Genomic DNA, 25,919 nt, shown 5'->3' with positions numbered 1-25,919 from the left:
ACGTGTAATTAATTGAGAAAGGTTGAACTTCATGGACCTGTGTCTTTTTTTCAACTTATGTAACGATGTAACTATGTAACAGGGATGTGCTGCCAACAATCATAAAATTACACTAATGATCGTTCAGTCACATACAGTACTGATGACTTCTCCATTTAAATTTAGCAAAACTGGGGCTGATCGACTTGCTATATCGTCAATCGCCACTTGTTACCGGCAGAAAATCCCTCTGTGAAAAAGGGCCCTTAAGGGGAATTTGTTATCAAAAATAACCTATTGTTTTAAACATATTTTTTAAGAATTTTTTTGTGATTTTTTTTACAATTTTCTTTGTCATTATCTTTATTGAAAAATTATCCTAAAAGCTTGGAGTTTTCACTCTGACCACTGAGCCCCACAAAAGACTGAAACTTTCTGTTCTGTAGAGATCGGTTCTCAACAGACATGTCATTATCATCACAGGCAGGATTACAATAAAAGGTAACACCCTTATATAGATAACACAGGATCCACCATTCATAATAAACTGACCCTTCCTGTTCTGTAGAGATTGCTTTTCAGCAGTCATCTCATTATCATCACAGGAAGTATTAAAATGAGTGGTAACACCTCTATATAGATAACACAGGATCCACCATTCATAATAGACTGACCCTTCCTGTTCTGTAGAGATCACTTCTCAGCAGTAATCTCATTATCATCACAGGCAGGATTACAATGACAGGTAACACCTATATATAGATAATGCAGGATCCACAATAAATGATGGACACAGCTCCCCTCTTCCCCCTCCCAGCACAATGACCTCTGCACAGGTCACAGAGCATGCCTAGAACACTTTCCCATAGAAGTCAATGGGTCCCCTCCTGTTCGCAGGTTCCTGTAGTCTATGTGGCTGCTGTAAAGCATATCTCTAAATGCTGTTAACAGAAGCTCAGGAAAGATGGCTGCCCCCATAATCATGTACAGAAAATAAAACCTACAATAAAAAACAAAACAAGTAACACTTTCCCTTTAAGATGGGGTAACACACTGGGTGTGTAGCACAACAGCTCCAAATTCAACTGTCGAGCAAGAGTTGCAGTCCATGGTAATACACTGAGAAAGACTTGGGCTAAAAAATATATTGTGCGCATGACACTTGAAATTGGACATTTGAAAAGTTGCACTAAAAAAAATCTGTGTGTATCGACTGCCTTATGCCACTTTCACACGTGCAGATTTTTGTCAGTATTTTGCATCAGTATTTGTAAGCAAATGTAATGATGTAGTAGAATTAAAAATCCACCACAGAAAAACCTGCTCAGGTAGTTATGGGAGCCTTCAGTGGATGTAAAATAATAAAATAATAAAAAAAATAATGATGTGTAGATCTGCTTTAGAATTCAGCATATCAATAGGTGGGGAAATGAATCAGAAGCTCGGAGACAAGTTAATAGCCATTATGCTCAGTTAGGCTCTGTTCACATCTGCGTCAGGGCTTTCTGTTGTTCTGCTCTGTCATAGGAGCAGAACAACAAAAAACTGGAGCTGCCATATCCGTCGCATGACGGAAACCAACAGCGCCCAACATAACCCATTGACTTTAATGCATTCCATTGGGTTTCCGTCATGGTGTCAGTTGTTTCCCCGGACAAAATAGCATAGCATCTTGCGATATTTTGTCTGGCAAAAACGACGGAATCTGTGACAAAGGCTCCTGACGGAACCTCTAACGCAGATGTGAACAGACGTTTACTGGAGATATGAATCAATGTCTTACCCATTATGCTTAGTTTTATGTTTATGTTTCATTGTAATATTATCCAGAGCTAGACAGGACCAAGCAAGTTCACAGAACATAAGTGGAGCCCCTATCATCATCATAAAGGACGATATAAGCTGCTGATCAAACCAAATTCACATCAAATCTACCGCATAACATATATGTACCATATTATTATGTCTATTACAGGGGCGTATCTAGGGGGGGGGCAGGCGGGGCATGTGCCCCGGGCGCAACCCGGTGGTAGGAAAGAGGGGGGCGCCGAAGAGCAGCTGATCGCTGCTGACAGGCGCCCTGTATGTCGGACACCTGCAGCAGCTTTAGGAAGAGCCAGGAAATTACGGCGTTCTGATTGGGGTCTGTGACTGCCAGGGAGTGGACCAGTCCAGTCACCTGACTTGTCACCTGACCTCACATCAGTGACATGAGGTCAGATGAGACTCAGGTCAGGGGACAGGTCCACTCCCGTGCTGCAGCCTTCCAGCATCTGCCTCTACTCTGTGCTCTACACACACGCCGAGAAGCAGAGAGCAAGCTCCGCCCACATAGCCCGTCAGCAAGGAGACATGGGGAGTGTCTGTGTGTGTGTGTGTAGTGTGAATACAGTGTGTGTCTCTGTGCTTGTATGCGTGTGTGTGTGTGTGTGTGTTGTGTGTGTGTGTGTGTGTGTGTGTGTGTGTAGTGTGGATACAGTGTGTGTCTCTGTGTTTATATGTGTATATGTTACAGTGTGTGTGTGTGTGTGTGTGTGTGTCTCTGTCTGTCTGTGTCTCTGCATGTGTTTGTCTCTTACATCTACGTCAGTATCTGTTCTCAGAGAGTTCTCACTGTGTTATCTGTGGTGTTACATAGGACTGCAGGTAACATCTACATCATTATCTGTTCTCAGAGAGTTATCACTGTGTTATCTGTGATGTTACATAGGACTGCAGGCAACAGCTACTACATTATCTGTAATCAGAGAGTTATCACTGTGTTATCTCTGGTGTTACATAGGACTGCAGGTAACATCTACTACATTATCTGTACTCAGAGAGTTATCACTGTGTTATCTGTGGTATTACATAGGACTGCAGGCAACATCTACTACATTATCTGTACTCAGAGAGTTATCACTGTGTTATCTGTGGTATTACATAGGAATGCAGGTAACACTACTACATTATCTGTACTCAGAGAGTTATCACTGTGTTATCTGTGGTATTACATAGGACTGCAGGTAACACCTACTACATTATCTGTACTCAGAGAGTTATCGCTGTGTTATCTGTATTGTTACATAGGACTGCAGGTAACATCCACTACATTATCTGTAATCAGAGAGCTATCACTGTTATCTGTGGTGTTACATGGGACTGCAGGCAACACTACTACATTATCTGCACTGTGTACATATGTGCCTGTGTGCGTATATATGGCTCTGTTTGTGAATGTGTCTTTGTGCTTCTATATATGTGCCTTTTATGTATTTGTATATGTCCCTGTCTGTGTATTTATCTGCCGGTGTGTGTGCGTATATGTGTCTGTACGTCTATATATTTACCTGTATGTATATAGTCCAGATGTGTGTATGTATATATTCCAGATGTGTGTATGTATATTTGCCTGTATGTCTAAATATCTGTCTTTATGTATGTACGGTATATATGTTCCAGCATGTCCATATATGTGGATAATTTTTGGTTTGTGTAGGGGGCGGCAATAGAGAGTCCCGCACAGGGCGCCAACCACGCTAAGGCCGGCCCTGGCTGTCACCAACCCTAGTCAGAAGGAACTCCGCCGCTGCCTGCGCCACATGACCTCCTCGGCTTCTCCGGTAAGTCACACCAGGCAGAGCGGAGAGTGGTAGCGGTAGGCTACCGCTCACCGGTCTGTTCACAGTGTGGCGCTAAGTACAACGGGAGGAGTGTGGAGCTATTTAAAAGGGGGGGAATGTGGCGCTATTTAAAAGGGGGGGAATGTGGCACTATTTACAAGGGGGGGAGTGTGGCGCTATTTACAAAGGGGCAGCGGGCTGTGTATGGCACTATCTACAAGGAGGGCTGTGTGGCACTATCTACAGGGGGCTGTGTGTGGCCTCTTTAATTTATTTTCTTTTAATTTATTTTTATGTTAATTACATTATAGAACTACATCGCTTGTAAAATGTAAAAATGCTTCTATACTTGAGTTACATTAAAAAAATTGTGAAAAAAAATTACACCTCATTGATTGGTAGGGAAAGAAAACATGGCGAGGGAGAAGGAGATGTCGGGAAATAAATTGGGGGGGGGCGCCAATCTGAATCTTTTCACCGGGTGCAGGAGAACCTAGCTACGCCTCTGGTCTATTACATGGGTATGTACATAGGCAGTCTTACATACCTATTCCACTCTGTGTACTCATTTACTGCGTATTTAATTCTTGACATAAATCGCAATTTTGTGAAATTATTTACATACAAATTACTGATTAAACTTTGTTGGAGTTTTAAAAAAAAATTCGAATAACATTCTTCAGTCTTATATTATCACTATAAAGGGCGATTATCTAAAGTAGAAACCTGAAAATCTCCCAAACCACAAAGAATGGAAACCTAGTGATCACTGGTCATTTTCTTCCAGTGACACAATAGTGGCTCTGCGGAGCTTGTAGCGGCATTTACAGTAGACATTGGTGCCTAGCGCGGAAGCTGTTGATAAGCAACAACAACGCACCTTGCCCGGATACGAGGATCCTCCTGATGGATTTATCCACCCAAATCCTCTTTAGTAAGCAATGGTTTGAAAAGTTGTTAAGTGTGGTTTGAAAAGTCATTGGCCCACATTTACAAAGCAGTTTACGCAAGGTTTTGGTGTAAACTGCACTAAAAAAAAGTCTCAATGTTACCATGTGACAAATTAGTGGTAAAATGTATGACTCTTCTCGTCGCTTGCCAAATTTGGAAAGTGCCAAAAAAGGGCCCTTGGTCTCCAAGGAGACATAGTTTAGCCCATATTTATGAAGAAGTCTATGCCTTCTCATTTCAGGCAAAGATTTAATTTTAAAATGTGCCAAATTTATTGAGGCATGCTTCTTTTAATAAATTTGGCTCAAATCACTCCAACAATCTTCTTTACTTTACGGGTGTAAGATATACCAACAAGCCTTAGTAAATGTGGGCCATTGCGTGTAATCAGGCCTAAATGCTGTCTTTTATGTAGGAAAAGATGACTAAGGTTAAATCCTTTGTCTTCAGTGCTAAACTTACGGATCTATGGACATGTCTTACCTGCTTGGATTGACTAGCTGCATGTAAACAAACACTGGTCCCCCTGCAGTCGAGGTCCCCAAGTATACAACTCAGAGACTAAATTTCAAAAGACTGCTCTCTAATACAGATTTCCATTCTTGACATTAGTGTTAATTGGAGATATTACAGAAAAAAATATTTTTATTCAATGTACGTTCAAGCAGCCATTCACAATTTCCGAATCCAGTGGGTACAGTGCATGTTTGATTGCTCCCATCATGTACATCAGATAACAATCAGGGATGCTTTTTTAGGCTGGCAGGGTGCTCTTGCAACTTTCAGATGTATCCTCATCCTTAGGGCGCGTATACAGTTGAATACTGTGGTGGGACAGTGAGCCGTAGGCTCCCTGCCCCGCCATTCGCTCTCGTAGGCCACAGGGCTCTTAAAGCTTGTGGCCTACAAGGAGCTGGGACCGAGGACGGCATGATGCAGTGAAGTTATCGCGCTCGCCTTTGCCAAACCGCTAATAGGGCAAGATACAGGCCAAAAAAAGCCTGTAGCCTGATCTCCTTCGTTCGTTCTTTGTGGAATACTTAGAAGGCACTATTACTATGTAGGGGACAGTTGCACTATAGGGGCACTTTCACTGCGTTGGGGCTTACGTAGGGGCACTATAACTGTGTGGGAGGCACTAATGGATCATTATTAATGCATGGAGGGCACCAAGGGGGCACTATTACTATGTAAGGGGCACTATTACTAAGTGGGGGCATTAAGGGGGTACTATTACTGTGTAGGGGCTGTAAGGGTCATTATTATTCTGTAGGAGCAGTAAGGGGCACTTTTACTCTGTAGGCGGGAGGGAGCATTATTACTTTGAAGGGGCACAAAGGGGTTACTATTACTTTGTTGATGCCACTAAGGGGGCACTATTACTGTGTGTGGGACACAAAGACAAGCACATTAATGTGTGGAGAACTATTACTTTTTGGAGCACTATGTTTGGCACTATTATTTTAGGATAACTATAGTTTTGACACTATTAATTTTGGGGGCACTTTACTATACAGAAGGCACAGTAATGTGGGCACCTGGGCAGCAGCAGGCAAAGTAATGGGGGAAAGCAACAGGATGGTTCTGTTAAATGGGCGGCAGGATGAGAAGTTTGTGTAAACTTTACACATTAGGTGGGAAGAGTGCTGGAAAAGTGAGGAGCCAAAGATGTCCGAGCAGCACACTCTGCAGAGAGGAGTAATGATTAAGAGAAGTAGTCATGGAGGTTTAGATCAGATAGAGAATGAAGTTGGAAAGACAATGACTCCCATCGGAGAATATGTCACCTGTGAGTCACTGGATGTAACTGTACTGTATTCACTTATATGATCCGCAGAGTGTATGGTGGTAATATTGGTCTTTGAATAGTGTTTTTTATTTAGTAACAGTATGGTGGTATTATTCATTTACTATGTAATGGTAATGTGTAGTCATGATGTGGCGATATTATTTAGCCCTTGTATAGTGGTATTACATGGTAAGGCCCATGCACAAGACCATAATTTTTGTCCGCAATTACGGACCGTAATTGCGGATCAAAATATGGTTCCATTCATTTATTTGGCGCACAGACACCTTCCCGTATATTTACGGGAAGGGGTCGGGCCGTGGAAAGCCTCCGTAAAAAAATAGGACATGTCCTATTTTTAGATTTTACGGTCTGTGCTCCTACACTTTATAATGGGAGCACGGCCCGCAAATACAGGTGACTGTTCGTGGCCGGCCGTGCCCGTAATCACGGATCGTGATTAAGGACACAGTCGTGTGTACGGGGCCTAACTTTATAACTGTATTATTTAGACGTATACTGTCATACATAGATTAGTTTTTATGGCAAATCAAATTATTTTGTGGCAGATCTTCTATAGATAGTACCAGGCCCCCAGAACTGATATTCATTATGAAGTCATATCCAGGAACTGTTTGCTGCTGTGCTGGACTATTTGAGGCCATCACGTGTCCTAAAAGTTGTCTTAGTTTTATATTTATTTATTTTCTATTGCTAATTATCTGCTTAAACTTGTTCACAACCAGCAACTCAATTTCCTAAACTATTTAGTATAACATGAATGTGCCGCCTAGAAATGATTCAATAACTTACCATAGTCCCTATTTACATAACCACGCCCACTAGGGTCATGACCACACCCACACAAGTATTGCTCAAACCAGAAAGCTCTGCTGCTTACTAGTGGTCCTGGCTCTTTTTAGGATGACATCCCTGATAACAATATTACAGTTTATTCTTATGCTTGTGACACTCTTTGGTCAGACTGCCCATGTGATGTTTTAAGAACCAAAGGCAACACCCAAGGAAGCTGAGCCGCTCAAGGAAGCGTGAGTGGTATCTGAGGTAGTAGAAAGGTCAATGTTCACTGGCTTTGTTATTATCCAGCACATGTTTACAGATGAAATGACCTTCATGTTCAGCAAGAAATTATTAAAAGAAAGTCAATGTAAGATAGAGCATTAAGAATATCTCCAAAGTTTTCAACAAATATCCCATGTCTTACTTTTCTTTATTATGCATAAATCCTGGTCTGCCAGATATATTGATTTTTATTGAAAACCAAATAAGATTGAACTATGCCACTGAACTATCACCTCTCCGCACACCTTGCTTTTTTGATATATTAAAAAATATATATTATGGGCTATAAATTAGGGTGAAGGCTCTTCATAATGAACTAATAAACATTTGGTTACTGATACCAGACAATGTTTCGAACTCTACGACCATAGACTATCAAACATGTCTCTACACGATGTGAGAAATATGTTAAGACTGGCGCTTTAAATTCAAGTCTTAAACTAAATAACGTCAGCGGAAAATGCGCCAAATTTATATTAAGATGTTCACACCTCTTGCCTGTCCATGCGACAGAAATGCAAATCTACGCCTTCTATGACCAGGTGTAGATTTGCACCATAACTTACGCCAGTTTCTGTCATAAACAACCCATCAACTGTATAAAGAAATTCTCTCCCTATTGGTAATGTTTAGCAGAAGGAGCCACTTTTTACTGTGACAAGGCTCTTAAAGAGGCTCTGTGGTAGTTACAGCAGAGCAAGCGTAATCTCGCGAGATCACGCTGTAAATGAAAGGTTACAACGAGATTATGCTTGCTCTGCTGTAACTATCACAGAAACATTAACATGAATGTCTATTCACTGTCTAAACACTTCAGTATTGTTAATGTGTTTGTATAAGACAGCACATACTGATCTAAAAGGATCCCTATGCGCTGACTAAATGAAGGGAGATGAAGTGTATGACTTTGATTGGTCAGCGTCATACACTCCTCTGTACAACGCCCACTTGGTCTAAAGTTCTAAAGTAAAACACGCCCAGTTGTCCATTTAGAAACTCATTAGCATAAAGCTAAAATCGCTAATAACGTGATGAAAATAGATCGGTTTTTTTAAATAAAAAGCACTGCTGTCACCTACATTATAGCGCCGATCTCCTTATGTAGGAGATAGGGCACTTATAATGTGGGGACACAGCCTCTTTAATGTCACCACTTGACTGAAGCAGGCAGAAGAAGCCCATGCGATTCATAGTAGATAGCTAAAACCAAAAACTCGTTCGTCCAACAGCTATTTGACACGACTCCATCTTAAATATTAGCCAAGCTGTCATATTTTATTTCAATGGGGAGAGGAGTACAAGCCGACAAAGGTCAGGCCGGGCATGTCAAAATCCAAAATGCCCAATCCCTGCCATCAGGAGGCCCCATACACATAAGCATCCCACTGAAATCAACAGGTTCGTATGGCTTTTATCTTATGTGTATAGAGAGCTTTAGTATTGCTGGACTTCAGGTAAGTAATACTGTGGTGATAGGGCATGGGGAAAAAAATATATATTTTATTGTTTTTGCCCAGATATTCATTTTAGTCATTAATTCTATTGGTACTCCACCATTAAAATGGAATATAATGTCAAAAAGTAATAGTAGGTTTATATTTTTTTTAAATACCTCCAAATACAATTGCTTGCTCTTAAAAAAAAAAAAAAATGCAAAAGAAAATGAAAATTATACTAAAATGCTTTGATTGTGTTAATAAATCTGAATAAAAGTGACCTGTGATTTCTCATCAAAAATAGCTAAAAAATATATAACTATGACTTATGATGGTTTCCAAAACTGTGGGTCGCGGGGGTGGTGGTCACGTGAAGACCTCCGGGGGGTCGCGAGCCACTGACTGATGTCCCGGTATCAAATTCATCTGTGTCCTCAGGACGCAGATACAGTTGAAATCAATGCTGGAGCTGGGAGCTGACGGCTCTTTGCTCCAGCATTCACTTTGCCGTGAGCACTGAGTTGTGAGCGGCTGGGAGCAGACAGGAGCGATGTAGTGACGTCATCACGCCTGTCTGCGCTGAGCCACACACTGCACAGACCAGGGAAGCTGAAGGATCTCCTCCACCTGTCGTGGGACGGCCAAAGGTTAGTATGTATTTTATTATTTTTATTAGGCACTATTGGGGCTGTGTGGAGGCAGCTTCTAGGGGCATTATACAGTGTGGGGCAGATGTGGGGCATTATACTGTGAGGTGGCAGCTTTGGGGAGCTTAATACTGTGTGGAGGGAAGATATGAGGCAGTTATGGGGCATTATACTGTGTGGGGACAGCTATGGGGGCATTTTACTGTGGGGGCAGCTCTAGGGGCATTAGACAGTGTGTGGGGGCACATATAGGGGTATTATACTGTGTGTGGCAGCTATAGGGGCATTATACTGTGTGGAGGCAGCGAAAGGGGCATTGTGCTATGTGGAGGCAGCTATAGGGGCATTATCCTGTGTGGGGGCAGCTATAAGGGCATTATACTGTGTGGGGGCCACTAAGGAGTCATTATACTGTATGGTGGGCCCACTGTGTGGGGGGCCCCAACTTAGATGTGTTTCACCCCTGTGCTAAACCCCTAGCTATGCCTCTGATGGCCGCTAATGGTCAGGTCGTGTCACATGACCCACCATCAGCATCCATAGTTGGCCCTCAGCGACGTGCAGCAGGATACCTTGCACCCACCCCATCCCCCACCCACATAATTGCCGTTGATTTCGATGTTCCAGGGACTTATTTTTCGAATGGAGCTAAGTACTGGCATCTAACTGGTATCAAACAAAAGTCTCGGCCAAAAGTGAGTCTTGGCCTCAGAAACCTATGGGAACCACTGAATTAGACTACAGTATAAGATAATGCTAGTAACGATGTAGAAAATAGATCCAGAGCCAAGACAAAAAGAGATATTTAAAAAGCGAACTCCGTTCCAAGTTTATTCGAAATTTTCTTAAAATGGAAAGAAAGTGCTCCAGGTACAAGGGTGGATTTGAGATGTAAGCGTTGCCTACGCGTTTCGGACGACCACAGCATCCTTATTCATGGCTCATCTAAAACATATCTCTTTTTGTCTTGGCGCTGGATGTATTTTCTATATCGTTGTTAAGGATCTGCCAGGCCCAGCTTCTGTATCCACGCCCATAGGTAATCAGTCTGCAACTGCTTCTATGTCTGTGAGACTGACTCCATCTTCCACCACTCAGGATGGCAGGCTTAGGAGTGGGAGAGCCTATCACAGCCTGGCCAGACGGAGCTAGCTCCCGCCCTCTGTCTATTTATACCTGCCTTTCCTGTTCCTCCTTGCTTGTGATTCTTCTCTGTTGGTTTCCTGGCCCTGCTGCAGCTTCTTGAACTACTTGTCCCTGCTTCGTATTGACCCTGGCTTACTGACTACTCTCCTGCTCTGCGTTTGGTACCTCGTACACTCCTGGTTTGACTCGGCTTGTTCACTACTCTCCTGCTCTGCGTTTGGCACCTCGTACACTCCTGGTTTGAGTCGGCTCGTTTACTACTCTTGTTGCTCACGGTGTTGCCGTGGGCAACTGACCCGTTTCCCTTTGTTCTGTGTTTCCTTGTCTGGTTGTCTGTCGTGCACTTACTGAGTGTAGGGACCGTCGCCCAGTTGTACCCCGTCGCCTAGGGCGGGTCGTTGCAAGTAGGCAGGGACTGAGTGGCGGGTAGATTAGGGCTCACTTGTCTGTTTCCCTATCCCTGTCATTACAATCGTTACTTGTTCCTACACTGTGTGCCGACGTGGAGACCCGGGCGCAGCCAGCAGTGCAAAAATCTGCCAAAGGTGAGCTGGAGAATTCCTCCTACAAACATTTTTTTCTATAAGATAATGCTACTTTAATCCTAATGTCCTTTAGCCATTCTTTAGCTTTTTATTTTTTTTAATCATATAACAAATAATATTTTATTATTTTTCAAGAACTCATATAATACAAAAAACACAACAAAACATACAGAAAAGAAACCACCCCCCGGCACAAACATATATAAACAGTAAACAATAATATCAGTAATAAATTTGTCATATACAAGGAAGGTAACATACAGCAATAAGTATGCAGTACATGCACAAGAAGTTTCGGAGTAGCACAAACCGTATACATGTATAGCCATCATTGCTTTGTCATAGCTATAGAAGGCAATTTAACAGGAAAACTTCCCACATTAAGTATAACATCGCACTATCTCATTTGCATCATCAGTGTCAGTTCTGGCACATTTAACCATGGTTCCCATATGGCTTCAAATTTATTAAGAGCATTTCGTTTGACATACACAGACCTCTACAATACAATCATTTTATTTACTTTAGCAATGAACTCTCTCCTAGTCGGCGGGGCGCCCTGTATCCAATGCAGTGCAATTAATTTGCGTGCTATATAAAGTAGTCGTGCTATAGCCAACATGCCCATATTGGGTATCGATATATGGGTAACACAACCCAGCATGCATTCTAACGGTATGCCATGCAGTGTGGTCATATATGTGTCGCTGATCAATTTTATTACACTAAACTAATATGATGTTAGACGTATGTTAGACCATTCTTTGGCTTTTAATAGACTTAAATGATCTCTTTTACTGGGGTCACTTTAAGACAGCAATGCACAATGTCGCCACTACAGACATAGTAACACAGTCAGGGCACCACCTATTCTGGGCTCCATTTCCATTAGTGATACATTTATATTTATATAGTTCAGCTAAAATGTATACTGTAGTCAGCAAGCGGCATACAGTTTAGCTCACGTCACCATGAGTAATATTAATGGAAAACACTGTCTGCACCATTTACTAAATTTGACTCTGGTTCATTTACTAAAAAGCATGTTCATCATCAGGAGAAAATGAGAAATGATAACTACGCTGTAACATCTGATGATACCGCCGCTCTCTATTCAGTATATACCTCATAGCTAAAGTTATTCGGTAGCATATACTGTACATGATTCATGATTTAGCAACTAATTGTTTCCGGGATGGTGAGAAATCAATTAATCACAACACAGATCAGACGCGTAAAATGGATCAAGAACCAACCATTATTACTGTAAAAGCAGTGATGAGAAAAAAAATCAATGTTTTTAAAAGCCATCACTAGAAGCATTTGCATTATATTACCCAAACACTGATACAAGGTAAATGTTTGGACTAACAAAAAAAAAGAAAAAAAAAGAGGTCGTCATATCTTTAAAGGGTAACTAAACGTTCAACAATCTTCTGACATGTCATAGTGACTTGTCAAAAGTTTTGATTGGTGGGGGTCCGAGCACTGGGACCCCTACCAATCGCTAAAACGACGTGGCAGAAGTGCTCGTCCGAGCGCTCAGCCACTTAGTTTCTGTTCAGCTTTTTTCCGGAAATTTATGTAGCGGAGTACGGGCTCATAGACTTTCTATTGAGTCCGTACTACAATACAGCGATTTCCGGAAATAGCCAACCAGAGATGAAGTGGATGAGTGCTAACACGAGCACTTCTGCCGCTTCGTTTTAGCGATTGGTGGGGGTCTCAGTGCTCGGACCCCCACTAATCGAAAGTTCTGACATGTCAGAGGTTTGTTAAATGTTTAGTTACACTTTAAGGCCTCATGCACACCGTAGCCATGTGCACGTGGCCACGGCCATTATTTGCTATGAGCCTGGACCGCAGAACACGGCCGTAATAAGACTTGCCCGTTCTTTCTGCGGTCAGGGCTCCTGGGCCATGAACGGACCGTGGAAACCACGGTCGTGTGCATGGCCCCATAGGAATGAATGGGGCCGCAATTCTCCAGTGGATTTTCGGGGGGAATTGCGGCCGCAAAAGCACGTTCGTGTGCATGGGGCCTAAGATACTTACACAATGTTCCTGGTCACTCTAGAAACTCTCCATTGTTGCAGGGAATGTTTTATACATAATGTAGAATAATGTGTACAATCTTACCTGAAGCAATGACTGAAACTTATGAGTTGTCCCTGTAACTTGTAACTTTAGTCTGGCTACAAATGAATGGAACAAAATTCAAGAGAGTGCTCAGCAAACAGTGTTTCCCTGCAGGAAGCTTAAGGGCGGCATGAGAAATTCATGCCAAAAGCCCACAACCCCTTTAACCACACTAAATCTACCATCCAAAGATGAAAGAAAACTTTGAAGGTTGCGAAACGCGTGTCGATGTGTCTCCTTAGAATGACTTTACAACTGCCATTATGCCAGCCACAGGTAACTGAATTAACCTTGCATTAACTATACACACTTTTTTGTCTCCTTACACCTAGGATCTTGTTCTAGACATTGAACCTAGTCGGATGAGCCATTATTATATATACAGTGACCTAGTATTTATGTGACAGGAGCTGTGGTGGCTTTCACCTGAGGTTGTTTTTAATTATGTTTTTTAACTTTTTGTATATATTTGTAGGGGGTAGTCTGTCCAAATGTAGGATTAATAAAGATCGTAATTTTTTTGGACTATGCTCTGTACGGTACATTATTTTTTTAGCTGAGACATTTTTTCGGTCTTATTTGTATAAGTATTTGTGTCTTGCTTTTGAAATAATGCTCAGGATATATATATATATATATATATATATATATATATATATATATATATATATATATATATATATATATATATATATATAGGTGTATAATGAAAGGAAAATAATAGATCTTCAAATGTAATGGTTTTCTATAAAAGAACATCCAGGCTGTGATATTTTTGAAACCCTTTATGAATATGAAACCTGGACAACAAGAATGTGCACAGGAAAAGTATTAAAAGCCTTTTATACATTGACAGTAGGGCAAAAGGGAATGGCATTGAGGATAACAAAGTGAACCCATGACAAAATCAAGATAAGGGAGTAGTCACACACGGCAGATTTTGTTGGGAAAATTTTCAGCGATTGCAAATGAACTCCAATAATCTGAATGAAACTTGCACAAATCCATGCATCAGCCGGAGAAACAAACCCATTCAGATAAATGGAACTGATTTTTAGTCACAGAAAATTTGCGCAACAAAATCTGACGCATGTAACTGCACCCTAAGGCCTTATTCACACGGACGTGTCCGTTTTGCGCGCGCAAAAGGTCCGTGTGTCATCATCATATGGTGCGTGGCTGCGTGATTTTCGCACAGCCGGCATCATTATAGTTACATAGTTACATAGTTAGTACGGCTGAAAATAGACACATGTCCATCAAGTTCAACCAAGGGACGGGAAAAGGGAAGGAAAAATGTAAAGGGAAGGAAAATGACACTCTGTTTTTATGTTTACAAACAGAAAAGCACGCAGTGCTTTTCTGTTTTCATTCATTTATTTTACTACTGTTGCGCGAATCACGCGCGGCACCCGGAAGTGCTTCCGTGTGCCGAGCGCGAAACGCGGACATGGAGCGCGAAACACGGGCAAATATAGGACATGTCATGAGTTTCACACAGCGCGCATACGCTGCGTGAAATTCACTGACAGTCTGAACGGCCCCATTCATTAACATAGATCCGTGCGACGCGTGTGAAAATCACGCGCGTAGCACAGACGTATAACACATGAGGATCAAATAACCACCGTGAAATTGTATTATACCCTTTTAAATGGAAATGGGAGTGGCAATCATCTGTTATCTGGCCAGTCTATTAAATAAAAAAAGTAGCGCATTTGCCGTATTTCTTTTTTTTTTTTTTTTTTAAAAAGCCGTATCGCACCTTTCATGTTTCAGGGTTGTTTGCTATGGGAAACTCCTCTACCTTGCACTCATTATGTATACGTAGGACCCATAGGGGAAAATTTATCAACTGCTCTACCCTGCACTGTTTTTATATACATAGAACCCATAAGGGGTTCTATGTAGGGGGTCAATGTGTAGAATTTTTGTTTCATCCCTTCCCTTTTTCCCATCTCCTGATTGAACTTGATGGACATATGTCTTTTTTCAACCGTACTAACTATGTAACTATTTAACTATGCAACTATGTAAGGGGGAATTTATCAACTGCTCTACCTTGTACTGTTTTTGTATACATAGGACCCATAAGGGGGAATTTATCAACTATAGGGAGGAATAATCTATTCTTTTTAAGGACTCTACTAAGGACGAGGGGACATTTATTGTGAGTGGAGGAAAGATGTTTCAGGCATCAATATAGGAAAGGCTTCTTTACAGTTAGAGTGGTCAAACTATGGAATGCCATACCCCAAGAGGTAGTGATGGCAGATACTATGTCAGCATTTAAAAAAAAAAAGTGCTAGATGATTATTTACTGACAAATGGCATTGAGGGTTATAATTAATCAAGCAATAAATGACGGGTAATTGATTGAGAAAGGTTGAACTTCATGGACCTGTGTCTTTTTTTAACCTATGTAACTATGTAATTTATCAACCAAAGAAAACTGGCATAAATTTGGCGTAGATTTCCCTCTTGCCGCCCCTACCCGCTCAGACTACACACCGATCCTCTTCTCCCCTCCAGGTCTCCTCAGGCTTCCTCAGCATGAAGTGGCTCATACAACGTACAGGATGCCGGACAGTGTCAGGACCTTGTATGAACTGGCGTACACTGAGGAAGTCTGAGGCAACCGGGAGGAGAGAAGAGGAGTGTTGAGGTGAGTATACTTATTTTTTATTTTACAGTATATATGTGGAAAGGGGGGAATGGATGGCACACACCACCGTTGTTGCAGCACAATTGTGGAGCACGGAAAGATGCCACACATTTATTAAGAGACGTTCGCCATTTAACAAATGTGTGTTTCGCATCTTACTTTCTGTATATTAAGGCTAGCGTAATAAATTCCTTGCATTATGTTTTAGAGGAAAAGTCTCTGTGCAGCACATAGTAGTAATGTAAGGCCCCAAAATAGGATGTCTGTGTGAAAATCACCTTCCCATCAAAGCTTCTTACATCCATCTTCCCATTATATCTTTCCTCAGAAGTAATAACGTTCAAGTGAATCGCATGAAAACGGCAGAAATGTAACCAGTTATCATCTGCAACCATTTATTTTACATTTTGTGGGCCATATTACACACCAAAACCTGGCTCCAACAAACTCTAAAGTGTGTCAATGAATCTGGAAAAGTAAAAAATTCAAGGGTGGAGCAATATAAGGAGCCTCATACCCAGCCGCCTTCACACATATTTTCTGCCAGGTCTTATTCCAACTGGAAAAAAAAGTGTGGAATATATTTTTATTTTAGTTGTAAAACACTTCTCAACCTGCTACTTGCAAAGTTTTGCTTTAACAGAATCAAAAATGGTCAAGCAATTATGTATATCTTAGAAAACTGTCAATTTAACCATACCATTTTATTTTAATAATTTCTACAGCTTATTGTTCACATTGTTAATGTAATATCAATAAACAATAATGCTGCACTTGTATGGTTGCCATCCAAAAAATGCAATATGTAGATATAAAAGGAGTCTCAAAATAACAAACTCCAAATAAAATTCAGATTATTTAGATCAGATCACCACTTAAGGCTTCCATTTGTAAAGAATCCAAGACATATAGGAGAAATCTATTATGATCTATTTGACAGATCCCCAGATCCCCCATTGATTTATAAGGAGTCCGTTAGGTTTCCGTGTTTTCACTGGATAGAATAGAGCAGTATGCTACACTATTCTGACTGTCAAAAAGCAACTGAAAAGAACTAACACAAATGTGAACAAAGCATAAATATCTGTTTGGCTACTAAGTTTATAAAAAAAGAGCATAATCTTCATATATAAAAAAATATCACCAGTAAAAATAAATACCTGAGCTGCCTTCCTCTGTTAGATGGTTAGCCTGAGTTCACACGTCTGTTTTTTTGCAGTATGATTTTTATGCCCTACAGTCTTAGGCTTCATGCCCACGACCGTGTCCGTAATTACAACCCGTAATAACGGGCACATCTGGCCGCAGACAGCCGGCCGTTTTTACGGGCAGTGCTCCCATTATAAAGTAAAGGAGCACGGTCCGTAAAATAAAAAAATAGGACATGTCCTATTTTTTTCGGCAGGTTTCTACGGCACGGACACCCTCCCGTAGACATACGGGAAGGTGTCCGTCGGCCATAGAAATGAATGGGCCCATAATTATGGACCGCAATTACGGTCCATAATTACGGGCGATTTTACGGTCGTGTGCATGGGGCCTAAACTGATAGAAAACAAACTGATACTAAGTGACCCCAATGTGAAAAAAAAATAATTAAATTATCATGGCGGAACTGAAGTTCCATCCAAACTGATAAACTCTGGCATTATCTTGATTCCCATAAACGTGAACAGAATATTTTGACCAATCATGATTCGTTTTCATGAACAAAAAACATACCGCAAAGAAACACAAATTTGTGAACACAACCTTTTTTTTTTCCGATACAAAAAGTTTTTATTATTACAAATTTTTAACAAAGAAGACTTCCCAACCCCACCCAAATCCCCCCCGCTCACAAACAAAAGTTCTACAATAAATGTTAGCAATCTTCCAGCTCGCCAGCTCGTGGATGTTTTCAGATAGAGTCTTTCAAAGAAGCAACAGCAAGGAAGTAAATAAATCACCCCCCTGTCCCTTATGTGAACACAACCTTAACATGAATGCCAAAACGGCTCCCATTGAAAGCATCAGCCGGTTTTATTTGTTTCCAGAATGACAAATCTGACTCAATATGCAGATACATCGCCTGCACTTAACGTATAGTCAAGCCAATGAAACCCAAATGGGTCGGAGGGTCACCCAGAATTTCATTGTCACCGTCCGGATGTTGTCCCTACAGCTACAGTTCAAGACCAGTAGGCACCATATTCTTCCCTAGAAGAGATGCTTATAGAAAATACCTCCATAGTGTGACATGAAATAAAAACGGTTACTAGTCACCCCCTCAGCGCCGTCTATAAGGTCCATGGACTTACCTATGGCATTATTTCATTATGCATGGAGAATGTTGCTTTATAAAGTTACATTTCACGGCTTTGATATGTCGTTTGTTCACATGTTGAATTGCACAAAACATTGTCACATTGTTATCTTGGATTGGACTCATTTATTGGATGGTATGTTTTAGTTTTACATTTCTTAACTCATTTCTTTTATATTTGTTAAAATAAAAAAACAGATTATACAAAAAATCGGAGGTACGGTACGGACCCATACAATTCTAAGGGCAATGCGTTACAGATATTTATCCCATGGATCTGTCATATGGCTGTGTGAATGAGGCCTAAATGATATTTTACTGGACGGGTGGACAAAGACGTGTCCATTCCAAGTTAATGCAGATTAAGACAAAAGATTGGCAGTATCAGCAAATCTGGAACTGGAGCCTCTTACTTTCCTAAATACGGTATTATGGGTGGCCACAGAGTTGACAATTTTTTGCAAACATACGTTCTTCTATTGCTTCTTCAACTGGATTTATTATATGCATTTCCAGGCATCGGATACCCCAGCTTTATATAACAAGACACATAAAAGACATACTACGTATAATTTAGGTAATAAGATTGTACAATTTATACTTGTGAAGATAATGTGGCATGCCAAGTCTTGTAAAAGCAAAGTAGATATCTACATTGCTTCTGATAACAAGTTGTGCGTTCCCTTCCATGGACATGATATGCATTCCACAGTGAGATTTGAGTCTGTTATTCATTCCTCATTGATACTGGGTAAAAAATAATGCGGTCTGTTCATGTTCAGATAAAGAGGTAAGAATCCTGTCCGTGGCAAAAGAAATCAGTCTAACATCATATGAAGGTAATGAAAATCTGAAAAAATGGATCAGCAGCCTCCATAACAGGAGACAGTTGTGGCCTTGGAATCTTCATCATTTCTTCAGTTTGTAGTGACATTTAGGGGCACAATAGTGCTGACCCTGGCAACCAACCAGATTCCAGTGGAAATAGGAGAATGAAAGCAGAGCCCTCAATTTTTATGATATAGTTAATATGAGGTCATATAGGTAAACACAACCTTTCTTTATCCAGTTTCTCCACAATTGCAGCAAAAAAGATCATTTAGAAGTTGGGGCAGGCTCCACTTTCGAATAGGGTGGTCACAGGACCCCTTTCACCCTATACAGACAGTGGGGTCCAACTACGGATCTCCGCCTAGGGCTGTCAATCAACAGCTTATGTAACTTAGTGGGTTAACCTGTTTAGCGTCTCAGTTAAGACAATGCCACCGCGCCTAGAATCACTAGTCCAGGCCCACGCAGTCAAGTCCTTTGGACCAATCAGTGCTCAAACATCAAAGACGCTCACAAGACATTAGTACTGAAAAGTATACAAATATGCACAGTCTGCAACAAAACTTGATGGATAGTTCATAAAAACTGGTGGATCCTGAGTCCTTGGACAGATGCCCTCATTCTTAGCCATAAATGGTGACCAGTGAAACATGGTGACATCTAGACACATGGAGGTAGTCATGTACAGCATTATGGACTATGGACAATAATAAACATTGCACCCTTATACACCCAGAAACTATATACAATCAGGGACCTTATATGTTCAGGAACCACATTCTGACCTTGACTATAAACATTTGAGGTCTGTTATATAAGTTAATGTTATAGAATTTCTGAGAAGCACAGTAATAAATCATTGTCTCACAACCTGTTATTCTGTATTATGCCAATGAAAATCATCCTCTATTTATAACCACCAAAAAAATTCAATAAACCAAAGTTTTGATACTTATGAATGACATGCAAGGAGAGGAAAGGGAATTTGGAGGGTGTAAAACAGTCAACAGGACTGTGTAGTTGTGAATGAGTCTCTTATCAGGATGATGCTACATCTTATGTGGAGGGCTGCCTGGCTGGCAAGGCTGGCTTTACATATGGCAATATGTGCTAACATATAGAAATGCCTGGGACAATAATTAAGATTTGATCGATCAGATTGGAAAGTGAACTGATCAGCTTACAAAACTTCTGATTCAGTCACCAATACCCTTGTGGTGTGTAAATGGGGATCATTAGAGGAGACCCCATAATGGGGAATAATGGCTTTTATTTTGGAATGATGGCAAATAATTTTTATGGGAAAATCAATACCGATCATCCCAGTAAAATATCCCAGTGTTCAAATATTAATGAATGGAAGGAACTCCTTCTGTGCAGGAAATCCTACTGTGCCAGCCTAGCAGTGGACAGAGCCAGTATGCCAGGCAATAAGGATTCAATGCACCTTTCTGGAAACTTTACTGTGTGGCACAGGGCAGGGTGATGTACTCACCAGTTTATGGGCTCCGGTCTCAGCTGCTTGTGCAGGGCTACAGAAAATCCAAATAAGGTGCCCTTGTCCCCATCCTTGACGAGTGTGTGTATGACATCCAGATTAAAGCCCCTGACTGAGTCCCCAAACATGAGATGGCACAGGGTGAGGAGCGCTGCCCATGCTGCAGGCATGCTGCAGACTGTATGCCGGCTGTAGACGAGCTATAGTGGATGCACCGGAGCGGGGCTTCACCCTTCTGAGCCCTGGGCAAGGTCACCGAGACAACTGCAGCCTTGCCCGCTGCTGTCACCCGGGCGGCACACAGAGATAAGGGAGTGAGGAGGCTGTGAGCGGGCGGAGCGGCTCCTACACAGGACAAGCCCCCTGTCTCACAGCTGACAGAGGAGGCTGGACGGGGAGCAGGTGGACGAGGACACTGGAGCCGCCTGACTGCTGTCATCCATACTACCGCTGACATCACTTATCATCATGCATGACGTCACAAGACTGCACCGCTCTAGTTACCTGCAGCAGTGAGGCATGGCGAGCTTACTGCATGAGTCTGCTCAGTGACTCGCTATCTGCCTGTAGATGCGGACTGTGCCTGGAACGAAGCCAAATTCAGTAACATACATGGATAGATGGATGGATGGATGGATGGATGGATGGATGGATGGACAGATGTGAGAAAGATAGATAGATAGATAGATAGATAGATAGAGAGAGAGAGAGAGAGAGAGAGAGAGAGAGAGAGAGATAGATAGATTTTAAAAAAAAGCCCCATAAAAAAGTATAATGCCCCCACAGTATAATGCCATATATAGCGGCTCCACACAGTGCATTATACTGTATACTAATATTTCATAATATATTATAACCCCTTCAAGTATTTTGTCCTCTAATTGTGCCCACACAGTATTATGCCACCCTAGTGTCACACACAATATATTGCCCCCTGTAGTGCCCCTACACAGTATAATGTCTGCTTAGTGGCCTCCACACAGTATAATCCCCCCATCCCTGGCCACACAGCCCCCTCTAGGTAGTGCCACACAGCCCCCTCTAGGTAGTGCCACACATCCCCCTTGTAGGTAGTGCCACAAAGCCCCCTGAAGGTAGTGCCACACAGACCCCTGTAGGTAGTGTCACACAGCCCCCTGTAGGTAGTGCCACACAGCCCCCTTGTCAAATATGCATATATTTACAGGGCAAACAAATTTACAACCATAACATTATGGAGGATTAGGCATATTTATTGGCGGCACAGGACTGACAGGCAAAATCTCACTGAAGACAATTCAAAGCTATGTTGGTCGTTAACAGACATAGGAGAAAATTATTAGTTACAGTAATAACTTAATAGCTATGAAATGTAGTCGATGCTGCTGAATATCGCCTGTTCTTGGATGGTGTGTAGCTCCTCCTCTTTCCACATCCAACATCTGCGTATAAGATAAGAGCAAAAATTTATATTAAGATGAATATCATCATATCACACTTAGGCCTCATGCACACGACAGTAGCCATGTGCACGCCCGTGATTTTCGGGTCAACCGGCAGCGGACTGTCAGCCGCAAGCCGCCCGCAAATCGCAGGCCATGCACATGGCCGCGGCCATTATTTTCAATGAGCCCGGCCCGCAGAAGACGGCCGTAATAAGACATGTCCGTTCTTTCTGCGCCCGGGCCATGCACAGACCGAAAAAACTACGGTCGTGTGCATGGCCCCATAGAAATGAATGTGGCCGCAATTCTCCCGTAGATTTTCTGGGGAATTGCGGCCACAAAAGCACGTTCTTGTGCACGGGGCCTTATATTTCATCGAACGTCGGAAGAACAGTGGTGAGGCTCAAGAGCAAACCTACCTAAAGAAGGTTGTATATCCAGTGGCGTAACTACCGCCGTAGCAGCAGTAGCGGCTGCTACGGGGCCCGCGGCATGAGGGGGCCCGTGACGCCCGCCGGCACGGGCCCCCACCATGGCCGCAGGCTCCGCTAGCAGCCGCTATGGCTGCTACAGCGCGACGCCACTGAACAGTATGGCAGAGCAGGGAGGTATCTCCCCGCTCTGCCATTAAACAAAAGACATGTATCCCCTATCCACAGGACAGGGGATACATGTGTGATCGCTGGCAGCGATAGGGAGAACGGGGGACTGAAAGTCCGCTGAAGTTCTCCATCACAAACCTCGGACTTCCGGGGTCTGTGTCGGCAGCTCTGGAGAAATGAATGGAGCGCCGGTCCCGCTTGTGCGCATGCGTGACCAGCGCTCCTTTCATTTTTAGTGAGCTGCCGACACAGACGCCGGAAGTCAGAGGTTAGTCATGGAGAACTTGGGGGACTTTCAGTCCCCCGTTCTCCCTATCGCTGCAAGCGATCACACATGTATCCCCTATCCTGTGGATAGGGGATACATATCTTTTATTAGGACACACTATAGGTCGCATTTTTTTGGGACGGGGGACGCTGTATGGCGTTCCCTACAGGGGGGGGGCTGTATGGCGTTCCCTACAGGGGGGGCTGTATGGCGTTCCCTACAGGGGGGCTGTATGGCTGTATGGCGTTCCGTACAGACCCCCCCTGTGGGGAACGCCATACAGTACCCCCTCTAGATAACGCCATACTGTCCCCTCTGTAGATAACGCCATACAGCCCCCCCTGTAGATAGCGTCATACAGTCCCCCTGTAGATAACGCCATACAGTCCCCCTCTGTAGATAGCGCCATACAGTCCCCCTGTAGATAACGCCATACAGCCCCCCTGTAGATAGCGCCATACAGCCCCCCTGTAGATAGCGCCATACAGCCCCCCTGTAGATAGCGCCATACAGCCCCCCCTGTAGATAGCGCCATACAGTCCCCCTGTAGATAACGCCATACAGCCCCCCTGTAGATAGCGCCATACAGCCCCCCTGTAGATAGCGCCATACAGCCCCACTGTAGATAGTGCCATACAGCCCCCCCCTGTAGATAGTGCCATACAGCCCCCCACTGTAGGGAACGCCATACAGTCCCCCCTGTAGGGAACGCCATACAGTCCCCCCGTAGATAACGCCATACAGCCCCCCCATAGATAACGCCATACAGCCCCCTCTGTAGATAATGGCATACAGCCCCCTCTGTAGATAACGCCATACAGCCCCCTCTGTAGATAACGCCATACAGCCCCCTCTGTAGATAGCGCCATACAGCCCCCTCTGTAGATATCTACAAAGGGGGCTGTATGGCGTTATCTACAGGGGGGCTGTATGGCGTTATCAAAAGGGGGGGTTTGTAAAAAAGGCACTATCTACAAGGGGGCGGGTTGTTTGACCAGGGCCGCCATCAGGGGGGTATTAGGGGTACTGGTGTGAGGGGCCCGGCCAAACCTAATTGAAAGGGGGGCCCGGCAACTGCCGCGACTTGCCATTGGTAGAAAAAAACGGGCCCCTGCAATGGGGCCCGTTTTTTTCACCACAGAATGTCGTGAGCTGCGGGCCCCCCTCTCGTCATGGGGGCCGTCGAACCTCCCGCGCGCGCACAAGGAACCTCCCGCGCGTGCGCACTCGCGAGCGTCCGCGAGCACGCACCCACGAAAGCCCGCACTCGAGACCGCCCGCGCGCGCACCCGCGAAAGAACGGAAGCGCGCACCCGCGAAAGAACGGAAGCGCGCGCAGCCGCGGACACACACATGGACACAACTTACCTGGAGCCTGGAGGTGAAGGACTGGACGTCTGGACCGAAGACATCGCCTGAAGAGGACTGGAGTGGGAGCAGCTCTTCTGACACAGTGAGTAAAGTGTCTGAAAGTGCTGTTTATGTATGGCCCTGTTCACACAGAGTATTTTGCAGGCGAAAAAAAATCTGACTCAAAATTCCTTACAGAATTTTGAGGCAGATTTTGACCTGCCCACACTATCTTGCCGCGTTTTTTTTCTGCGTTTTTGACCGCGGCGATTGAGGACAGCAGACAAAAAACGCAGCGAAAAATAAATTTTCTGCCTCCCATTGATTTCGATGGGAGGTCAGAGGCGGAACAGCGGCAAGAAAGGACGTGCTGCTTTTTCTTTTTTCCGCGACTGGCTCCCATTGATTTCAGATTAAATCAATGGGAGGCGGTTTTGGAAGTTGTTTGGTGCTGATTCTGACGCAGTGTCCGAGTCAATATCAAGGCCCAAAAACTCTGTGAACTGGGCCTTATTGTAAGGGCTTATTCAGACGAACGTGTAATACGTCCGTGCAACGTGTGTGATTTTCACGCGCCTCGAACGGACCTATGTTACTCTATGGGGCCGTGCAGACTGTCAGTGATTTTCATGCAGCGTGTGTCCGTGTGTCCGCTGCGTAAAACTCACGACATGTCCGATATTTGTGCATTGTTCGCGCATCACACACCCATTGAAGTCAATGGGTGCATGAAAGTCACGCCCAACAGAAAAGCACCACGTGCTACAAACAGAGTGTCATAATGATGGCGGCTGCGCGAAAATCACGCAGCCACACATTATACGCTGCTGCCACACGGAGCTGTTATGGACCTTTTGCATGTGCAAAATGCCACGTTTTTTGCACGCGCAAAAAGCACACGCTCGTGTAAATCCAGCCTTAGGGTAGGAACACACTAGGCATGAACACTGCGGATTTTATGCAACACATTTTATTGTGGAAAATCCGCAGCGTATTACAGTCGCAGCAGAGTGGATGAGATTTGAACAAATCTCATCCACACGCTGAAAAAAAAATTGACCTGCAGTGTGGCTTTTTAAGCCGCAGCATGTCAATGTATCCTGTGGAATCGCTGCTCCTCTGTTGCGGAAATGCTGCGGTTCTGCCGCAAAAATCACACATGAGAAAAAAAAAGGTACTTTTTTAAATTGATAAAAAAGTTTAGACTTACCCCGGCCGTAGTCCTGGTGACGCGATCCTCTATTCTTAGCGCAGCCCGGCCTCCTGTCATGACGTTTCATCCCATGTGACTGCTGCAGCGGTCACATGGTCTACAGCGTCATCCCTGGATGCGGGGCTACGTTCAGAAGAGAGAGACGCGTCACCTAAACTACAGCCGGGGTAAGTCTAAACTTTTTTTTCCCTGCAGGATTCCCGCAGCGGACATGCCTCACGAAACCTGCGCCACTATTTGGTGCGGTTTTGCTGGCGGAATTCCCTGCGGCTACCGGGGGCCGGATAAGCTGTGTAGTTTTACTCAGCATATCCGCCTAGTGTGTCCCTTATGATGTCGCTCCTGGAGCTGCTGCCGGTCTCTAAATAGGCAGTTGGTCCAGTAGAATTTGGAATTATTTTTTTTTGTGAACAAGCTTAAAAAAATACAAAACTTTTGTGTTAGGG

At 43.4% G+C, this 25,919-nt stretch overlaps 1 protein-coding gene across 3 annotated transcripts in view; it reads right to left on the bottom strand.

Moving 5' to 3' along the window:
• ITGA7 (integrin subunit alpha 7) overlaps nucleotides 1-21,055 on the bottom strand; it is a 169,981-nt gene extending 148,926 nt beyond the window's left edge. For all 3 annotated transcript variants that reach the window (XM_075852163.1, XM_075852161.1, XM_075852162.1), the window contains exon 1: nucleotides 20,614-21,055. In XM_075852163.1, coding sequence (XP_075708278.1) covers nucleotides 20,614-20,786 — 173 coding nt within the window. In that variant the 5' untranslated portion in view covers nucleotides 20,787-21,055. The remainder of the gene's footprint in view (nucleotides 1-20,613) is intronic.
• Nucleotides 21,056-25,919: the final 4,864 nt, after the last annotated feature.

This window comes from Rhinoderma darwinii, chromosome 2 (assembly GCF_050947455.1).
Source record: "Rhinoderma darwinii isolate aRhiDar2 chromosome 2, aRhiDar2.hap1, whole genome shotgun sequence".
Taxonomy (NCBI): Eukaryota; Metazoa; Chordata; class Amphibia; order Anura; family Rhinodermatidae; genus Rhinoderma; species Rhinoderma darwinii.
Note: the sequence above shows the minus strand (reverse complement) of the source record. Positions and strands in the feature narration are given on the sequence as shown.